Genomic DNA, 9,856 nt, shown 5'->3' on the forward strand with positions numbered 1-9,856 from the left:
TTGACAGACGTAAAACATAGCCAATCTTATTTGATAATTCTTCTCGAATAGATTTACAAGTAGGGCATATTTTGTTCAAAAGTTGTGTAATCTCCAATAGAAAATAACAATGGGGTATGATAATGTTAAATTTAATTACCTAATAATGGCCTAAAATTAAATATTAATTCTTCACTGTCATTTCTAGTATATTTACAAATGATAATCTCTAAATAAATTGCTCTGAAATATATCATCACCTTTACAAAAATGACTGATTTTAGAGCCACAAATGGTGCATTCATGAGTTGAATTTGAAAGTTCCAAATCAGAACAATTAACTTGTCAACGCTCTTGTATTTTTAAAATAGAGACATTTTCCTGTAAAGATAAAATTGATTAATATTCAATACACGGTTAATAAATGTAGATTAGTAATAATAATTTTACAATTAAAAGTTAGTAAAATAATGTCTTTAATCACTACAAGATTAATATTTATTTGAGGGAGTATTTTAGTGAAGGTTTTTAAAAACATCCACAATACATTTTATTTGTGGCAATTTAAAAAACCTCCACTTATAATTCATTAAAATTCATAATTTTAAAACAAAAGCTCATTTTCTCTTTCTCCAAAACGAGAAGCGTTGAGTTAGCTGAGAGAGTGGCTATGAAACCCTAGGTTTTTCATCTCCATTTTCGCCGCCATTCCGACTGCCGTTTCTGTCGCCGCCACCGCCGCCGCCGACGCCGACGCCTTTACCACTACCGTATCTGTTGCAGCAGAGACCTTCCTTTTGAACTGCTTCTGGTACTTCTTTTTCTTCTTCCGACGCCGTTACCACTTTTGAGCTTCTTCTTCAACGCCGCTTTCTGTCACTCTAATTTCTCCTTTGAACTGCTGCTGGTACTTCTTTTTCTTCTTCTTCCCTATTAATTTGCTGATATTTTTTTTGTTAACAATAAATTTCTTCTCTTACTGATATTCCCTATTTAAGATTTCACAAATTGTCATGTTAGTTTTCGAGTAACTCCTTGCATTTAACATTCTCACAATTTATAATTGATATTCACTTTTTATATTTTTCGTTGTCTGTTCCAGTTATTGAATTGAATATAGCACATTTTTTTATATTTTTTCGTTGTCTGTTCCAGTTAACACTTTTTTTGTTTTCCCGATTAAATTTCTTTTAATTTTGTTGCTGAAAATATAACTTATTTTTATGTCTTTTCATTTTTTAATTTTTCTCTTTCGTTCTTTATTTACAAGTTGTATTCAGTTGAACGAAATCCATTGCAAGACTAGAACTTAGGTTGATAAGTTAAAGTTAGGTGAGGGCACGTGGTAGTAGGTCCTTGGGGCTCAGTTATCTGCTATTGCTTTACATAATTACATGGAGTCCTATGTGAGTGTGAAGTGTGAAGTGTTTTTTTCCTAATTGTGTGGAATGACTCATCCTAACTTCATATGTGAATGTGAAGTGTGAACCTTTATTTTTTCCTTCCAATTATTTGAATTTAATTTCTTAATTAGCTGTTTTGCAAATGGATAATTCTAGATTATCTCTTCTCTTAATTGATCATCTTATAGATTGAGTATTGGATATATAATATAATAAGCAGCATTTAAAAACTAAGCTCTTTTATTGACATAACATCAAATGATTCAATAGGTGGCTTTTGAATTAGCTCTATGCCTTCTTTAAAAGAGAAGGAAGAAAAAAAAGTAAAATTTAAAAACTAAAAATTGATCTCTTTTTTTTTGGTGATTTCTGAAATCTTATTAGCATGATTAAGATGCCTTGCCTTTTTGATTCAATCAGATAATTCCTCCTTGCTAGTTAGTTTTTGCCAATCAATCTAACTCTTATAACAGAAAAAAAGCAGGAAAAAAATATAAATAAATAAATAAGTAAATAAATAAATTTGATTCATGACTTTGGTTCTGTAAGAATAATATCAAAATCACTAAGAGTCCACTCTACTACTTCATCTTTTGTGCTAACAAATATCTCAAGTTTTAACAGGTTGCTCTAATTGTTGAGCATTACCAGGAGCACAGTAAAAGTGATAAGCTGATGGATCTTGAGATCTTCCTTTCTTAAGAGCTTCCTCAATTCTGTTGCAACTTTCTTATTGGTATTCCCTTTTATTCTGTATTTTTTTATTGTTTTTTATTTGCGTTGATAGGAAGTCTTGGAAGTGAGGCAGGGAAGACATGATAATTGATCATTGAAGCTGTTTTGTTTCATGTCAGTAGTTAGTGAATTTTTTTATGTTAGGAGTGATAATTAGTTACTTTGTTTTGGTTGGTTGATCTGCATTTTGTATTTTTATTTTTTGTTCTTATTTTTTTAAGTTTGACTTATAGAATATGTTTAAAATCAATGAGTATTTTTTACTATGTATGTGACTTAGGCTTTTTTACTATGTCTGTTTAAAATCAATGACTTAGGCTTTTTTGACATAGGCCTTTCTCTTATTACTGCTGTAAACACTGCCCTTTTCCCATCTACCAATTTGATTATTTGCTATGATCATGATTCTCTATCTCTCTTTCTAATTGTGAATTATAATTACTTGATCAATTAACTGTTTCCTTTGCTACCTGCTCTTATCAGCTATCTCTTAACTAGAGTTTTGAGTTACTTCTATTTACTTATGGTTATTTGTTGTTAAGGCTGAGATTTACTCTAGATTGGAAGCATTTGTATTGGTGCACCCACATTTTCTAGCTAATACTCACCTTGAGAGATATTATGCCAATATACATATAAATAAGTTTTGATTAGGAAGTCAAGCATTGCTATATAATCGAGCCCAGAGTCTGGTCAAGTCTAGTTTGGTCAAACAGTTTATTTTCAATTGTAGGTTTATTTTTATTCTTTCATCCAGGAATTTATATATCATATTTTCTTATGAAAGTTTTGTTGGTCTTAGAATGCATGAGTAATTAAGTTCTCATCTGTTTATTTATATAGTATTTTTTTGTAACTGCCTTTCGTCTTACCTTAAACTTAGATCTGTACTCAGATTTATTGACAAAAGATAAAACTATCAATGCTAAATGTTGGAAGTTTTGCAGATTAGAGGTTGAATGAGTAAAATAATCGAGATGTCCTAAAGGAAGATCCAGGTTTTGATAAAGCTCCTTGGCTTTCTTTAATGGTTGTTGCAACAGATTTTGCAAAAAGGTTGTTGAACAAGGATTATCAGAAAATAATCAGCTATAATTGCTAAGGAGCTCTTAGAGGCTATCAGCCTATCAGGTATTCAACCTTTCATGCATTTTTTCCGTGAAAACTACAATTATTGTAGAAACCTCCATTTTTTTAGCATTATTTTTTTGGTCATTAATGTGTATTTGTTTCTCTATGTTGGACTATATCATATTCTCTCATGTAAAAATTTCTTATAATTTTGTATATAACTCTGTGTTGGGTTTTATTAATCATAAGTCATCTTGTGGTAAAGATTAAGCACAAATAGAATCCAATATGTTGCATAAAATGTGCTTGCATATACTTGGTTAGAGAGTAAAGTATACCAATACACTAAATAAAAATACCAATACACTAAATTACTCTCTTTAATTATTATGTTTTGCTATTTGAGTTTAATTTGCAGAGGAGGCTCGGTACTGCTGTTTCCCTTTATTAATTATTCTCTTTCATTTCTTTATTTTTATTTTACAAATTAAACTCACTCATGGATTTAATTTCTGGTTTTATTAGGTATTTGCTTGGGTTTCTTCTATTTCTGGGATTAAAGTGGATACTGATTTTTCTCTCACCAGTTTCTTGCTCTTGCTTTTGAACAAGCGCTTGTTGAGGTAAAATAATAATTATATTTTGTTTTGTTTTAAATATGTTATAAGTCTATTATAGCTTTATAGTTTATTATGTTAGAAGTCCCATATATATTTAGTAGTACACATGTCTAGTAATTATTTTTTCCTACTTGAAGTTTAACTAGCAACAATGGATAAATCTTGGATTGCTAAGCCATGAAACTCAGATGAATATATAGTTGGTCTAGAAAACTTCTTGGATTTTGCATTTCAATATGGAGCAATTGAGAATAGTAAGATAATATGCCCGTGTCCAAGTTGTAGGTTTCGCAAATGGCATGCTCGAAAAGATGTTAGAGATCATTTACTTTACAAACCATTCCCTAAGAATTATGTTGTATGGAACTTTCATGGCGAGAAAGAAGTAACCGAATTCTCAACAAGTGCACATATCATGCGCGAGACATTAACAACTGAACATCCCCTAGATAACATGGTAAATGATGCTTTTGGGATACATATGGATCAGGAGAGCGGTGAAGATTCAAGCACAGAAGATTTTGCAAACGATGAGCCAAGAGAAAATCATAGAGACTTTGATGAGTTTCTCAAGGAAGGCAATCAAAAGCTACAGGAAGGAAGCGACTTCACAAAGCTAGAATTCATAGTCAAATTGTATCACATTAAAGTCTTGTGTGGACTAAGTGACAAGGCCATTAGCATGATACTTGAGTTGGTGAGGGATGCTTTTAGTTGTGTGAATTTGCCTACGACTTTTGATCAGGCAAAGAAACTAATTCGAAAACTACGTCTTGACTATGTTAAGATAGATGCTTGCCCCAATGATTGTATGTTGTTCGAGGATGAAGACCCAAACAACATCCAACAAACATGCAGTCATTGTGGTGCTTCTAGGTGGAATTCTAAGAAGAAGAAGAAGAAAAAGCAAGCTGCCAAGGTTTTGAGATACTTTTCGTTGAAACCAAGGTTGCAAAGATTGTTCATGTGTCGTAAAACTGCAGAGCATATGTTATGGCATGCAACAGCGAAGAGAGAAAATGATAAAATGGTGCATCCAAGGGATGGTGAGGCGTCGAAGACTTTTGATTTGACACACAGAGAGTTTGGATTGCAGCCTAGAAATGTTCGCTTAGGACTTGCTAGTGATGGTTTCAATCCCTATAGATCAATTAGTTCTACTCATAGCATTTGGCCTGTGTTTCTGATTCCATATGATCTTCCTCCTTGGATGTGTATAAAACACACTTCCTTTATCCTGTCAATGGTTATACCTGGCAAGCATAGTCCCGGAAATAATATAGACATATATCTTAAACCACTTGTCAGAGAGTTAAAAGAATTATGGGATGAGGGTATGAAAATTTATGATGCATCAGAACATAAAATGTTTAAGATTCATGCAGCTCTTATATGGACAATTAGTGATTTTTCTGGACTAAGCATACTCTCTGGATGGAACACATATACTGGTTTGGCTTGCCCAACTTGTAATTTTGATGCAAAACCTTGTTATCTTAATCATAGCAAAAAATGGTGTTATATAGGTCATCGATGTTTTCTTGGTAGACAACATCGATTCAGATTAAGTAGAGTTCGTTTTGATGGACACACAGAAGACCGTGACCCCCCGACTAAATTATCAGGATCTGAAATTCTGGCACAAGTAGAAAATATTGATGTTACATTCGGAAAGAAAGAAAAGTTGAACAAGAAAGGAAAAAGAGGTAGGCAAGCAACTATGCAGTGGAGAAAGAGAAGCATCTTTTTTGAACTTCCATATTGAAAAACCAACTTGTTGCGTCATAACCTTGACTTTATGCACATTGAAAAAAATGTATGCGATAATATTTTGTATACTTTGCTCAATAAGAAATCTAAAGCAAAAGATAATCTCAATGGCCGAAAAGATCTACAAGACATGGGAATAAGGCGTGATCTTTGGCCAGATGATAATGGAAAATATCACCTTGCTTTGTATTCACTAACACGAGATGCTAAAAAGGTCTTTCTTGCAACTTTGAAGAATGTTAGAGTGCCCGATGGTTACTCAAGTAATATATCTCGATGTATTGATGAGGCACAACAAAAAATCATTGGACTTAAAAGTCATGATTGTCATATTTTGATTGAGCAGTTGCTTCCACTAGCAATCCGTAATGTGCTACCAAACCAAGTTACCTCAGTTTTGATAGAGTTCTGCTCATTTTTAGAATTCTCTGTGGTAAGAGTCTAAGTCGTACAGAACTTGATAAGCTCCAAGATCGCATTGTGATTACTCTTTTCCATTTGGAAATGTTATTTCCTCCATCATTCTTTACTGTTATAGTGCATCTAACAGTCCATCTTGTTGAAGAAGCAAAACTTGGGGTGCCAGTCCATTATCGATACATGTATCCCGTCGAAAGGTACAATAATGCTTTCCCTTTTTAAAATAAAAATCATTTGATAAAATTGTAGTACATTGACAATTCATCCATGTAGGAAATTGGGACACTTGAAGTCCTTTGTACGAAATAAAGCACATCCAAAAGGTTCTATTGCTGAGGGTTATTTAGCTGAAGAGTCTCTTACTTTTTGTTCTCGGTATATTGACAACATGGAGACTAGATTTAACAGGCCTAGTCGTCTTTGTTATGATCCCCCTTATGAAATATCTTCATTCTTGCCCAAGTTAGGTACTCTACATGGAGGTTATTCAAACTTCAATTTAACTAACATAGAGAAGTTGCAAGCTCATCGTTATGTGGTTTTCAATCGTGAAGGTGTGAAACCATATATTAACGCCTTTAGAGACCATATTAGGAGAACTTCAAAGGGAAAAAGACTCTCACCTGCAGAGATAGAAAAGAAAGTTAATAAAGATTTTGTTGATTGGTTTCAAGCATTGGTAAGTGAAAAATTCATATTTTATAAAGTATACATTGTATATTAGTCAACTAAATAATCTTGACTGATACTTTTTGTTTATTTTATAGAGTGTGAATCCAGATAATCCATACGAAATGTCGACTGATATAAAGTTTCTTGCACGAGGCCCAATGATGAACGCAAGGAGATTTTCTGTTTATGACATCAAAGGGTATAGATTTTGAACTTTGACTAGAGAATTTGGTCTTAAGACACAAAATAGTGGAGTATTCTTAGTCTTTAACACACCCTGCATTGCAAGTATTGCTGATAGAAATATGAGACAAGCAAATTTGCCATATTATGGCAAGTTAGAAGATATAATTGAACTTAACTACCATGGACAATTTGCTGTTGTTCTTTTTAAATGCAAATGGACTGACACTACTAGGGACAGAGGCTATAAAAAGGACCATTGGAATTTCAATTGTGTCAATTTTGATAAATTAATTCACACGGGTGAGCGTGAGGAACATGAACCTTATATTGAAGCAGCTCAAGCACAAATGGTGTATTATGTTGATAATATGGTAAATAAAGGGTGGAGTATTGCTGTGCATGTCAAGCCAAGGGATATGTATGACATGGGTCAAGGAAATGAAGATATAGTGTACGAAAATGAGCCATATCAAGAGCAAAAACTTGAACAATTATTTGACCCCAATAATGAGTACATCCAATTAGCTACCAATTTATTAGATAGCGATGCTATTGAAGATAATGTAGCTACTAACTTGGTAAGGGATATGTTTGAATGAAACTTTGTACAAAATTTTACCAAAGGTAACATTTTAAACTTTTTATTTATTATGTGCTTGACATTTTACCAAAGGTTGATGATGTTATTAATTAATAGTATTTATTTATTGAAGCAAATTTCATATGAGAAGACAACCACTAATAATAATAGCAGAGACACAGCTTTGTACTAAAGTTGGAATTGTTATCAGAGGTATTGTTATCACTATTACCCTTTTTAATTAATACTATTTGTTACTGTTGAGCTTTTTTGTGTGCTGCATGCATTTGTTATTTAATTTCCTATAAGGTATATCCTGTAAGGTATACTATGAATGGCTTCCTTTAATAATTGTTATTCCTTCTACTACTTTGTGCTTTGAGTTCCAGTATGATATATCACCACAGGTTAGTACTAACCTCTGTGCAAGTGTATGTATTGTAAATATGCATTTTCCTAAGTTTCCATCATATACTAGTGCAGGAGGTAAAATTGAGTTACGACTTCAATAAGTTCTTTCGTGACACCTTTTTTTCTTCCGCCTTTTATCCATGATTATGTATTTTGATGTGGAGATATGATGCTAGTTATGAAGGTGATTGAATTCTGGCCACATTTCAGGCTTGGTTCCACAGTTCACATTCAGTCAACTAGAGTTGTTCTGACTTTGATTCTGTACTAAAATGTCGTTCTGTAATTTTAAGGAAAATTTACATTCTACGCATAATTCCTAGGATTGGAAATTGTTCTGGAAGTTTTTCAATTGTCAATTAAATTAATATAATGTTTGGTTTTATTTGCTACATATTGTGTCTTGCTGTCTAATAGAATTTGGGCCTTGCTTCTTTCATTTACCATAACTTTTCATTGATATACAGGAAGTTCTTGTCATCCGTAAGATTCATCCATGTTTGCCATCTTTCAAGGCTGAATTCACTGCATCTGTTCCTCTGACTCGAGTTAGAGATATTGCTCATCGGAATGACATCCCACATGACCTCAAGGTTGTTTTCCTACAGTACCTAAGTATATAATCCCATTTTAGTTTAATGTAAATGATAGATTGCTTGTTTCATGCAAGATGGGTGAACCCTTGTGTTGGTGCTACTTCTATGCTACTGTTTTTATATATTAGATGGTGCTACTTTTATGCTGTTTTTATTTTGAGACTCTTATATGTAATTAGACGATATTGAAATATTAAAGTTGTTTTATTTTATTTTTTAAAGAAAAACAATAATAGTTATGTAGAATAATATCATATGGAATTATGTTTGGAACTATTGACATTAAGAATTTTTTTTTATATATAGAGTTATGTCTTATATTGAAGAATTGTGTCATAAAAGATTTAGTTTTTAAATTTTGATATTAAAAAATAAATTTCTAATTTGAGAGTATATGAATGAGATGAAATTAATGAATGATTTGAAATTAAAAATAAATAATTAATTACAGGATTTGTGGAGGTTTGAAAATCACACAAATAGTTAATTCTTGTTAAATTAAAAAATAAATTTGTGGGGGTTTTAAACTGCCACAAAAGTCATTTAAAATCGTCACAAAAGTCTAAAATAAAACCCCCACTAAACACTCACAAAACCCCCACAAAAATTCTCGTGGCACCTCAAATTTTAGGGGTTTTAGAAACCTTCACAAACTATTTGGTGGGGGTTATAAACCTCCACAAATAAGAAAAAAAACCTCCACAAATAAACAAAAATCTTGTAGTGAATCTAGCTAGAATAAATTTTTTTCCTAGTATAAGTAATTGTGACAAAAATATTATTTAAATGTACTTTTACGGTCACTAATTATATTGTAAATAGAAACCTTCCTTGATAATATTTTTATATATATACACCTATAAAGTATTATCAAAAAATTTTTTTTAGCAATTAATTCACCGTTAAGGGTATTTTTTTAACCACTTTTTACAATTATTGACGCAAAATTCTTTTAAACCAAATAAACCATCCAACTAAAATCACCAAACTTTCAAATATTATTAAATTTTGGCCTTATATTAAGTTTTAATATTTAATTTGAGTTTAATTAACATTTATTCATTTAAATTAAATAATATAATTTTATAAATCTTAAATAATATTAATTAATTATGAATTAATAAAATTGACTTATTTTAAAATATGTTATTTTACTTAAAATATTTCTACTAAGAATAAAAACTTTTACTAATAAAAGCTATTTATAAAAAACTAATGAAAAATATAAAAATGCAAATCAGGTGAGGCTATTCCAGAATTTTGTACCAAAATCGGGTTTCCCTTTCAAGAAAAAGAAAACAAAATGTTGATATATAAATTTTAAAAAAATGTTATTTGTACACTAAAATAAGTATTAAAATTATCACAATATATTGTGTATAATTATATATGTTGTTTAACTTATTTTCAATA

At 31.3% G+C, this 9,856-nt stretch overlaps 1 protein-coding gene across 17 annotated transcripts; it reads left to right on the plus strand.

Moving 5' to 3' along the window:
* Nucleotides 1-509: 509 nt before the first annotated feature.
* Nucleotides 510-8,739, plus strand: LOC112796602 (uncharacterized). Of its 17 annotated transcripts, none has more exons than XR_011881047.1 (7): nucleotides 586-886; nucleotides 2,007-2,118; nucleotides 3,065-3,248; nucleotides 3,714-6,677; nucleotides 6,766-7,480; nucleotides 7,570-7,649; nucleotides 8,315-8,739. XR_011881047.1 is itself a non-coding variant. In XM_025839138.2 (5 exons), the coding sequence occupies exons 1-5, from the start codon at nucleotides 6,083-6,085 to the stop codon at nucleotides 8,332-8,334; spliced, it is 723 nt and encodes a 240-aa protein (XP_025694923.1). In that variant the 5' UTR covers nucleotides 5,938-6,082; the 3' UTR covers nucleotides 8,335-8,739. The 17 variants fall into 17 exon arrangements, 1 of the variants encoding a protein (XP_025694923.1); XR_011881049.1 differs by having other exon boundaries at nucleotides 3,714-3,811; XR_003199295.3 differs by having other exon boundaries at nucleotides 3,714-3,811; nucleotides 6,766-6,869.
* Nucleotides 8,740-9,856: the final 1,117 nt, after the last annotated feature.

Source organism: Arachis hypogaea, chromosome 4 (genome assembly GCF_003086295.3).
Source record: "Arachis hypogaea cultivar Tifrunner chromosome 4, arahy.Tifrunner.gnm2.J5K5, whole genome shotgun sequence".
Classification (NCBI taxonomy): Eukaryota; Viridiplantae; Streptophyta; class Magnoliopsida; order Fabales; family Fabaceae; genus Arachis; species Arachis hypogaea.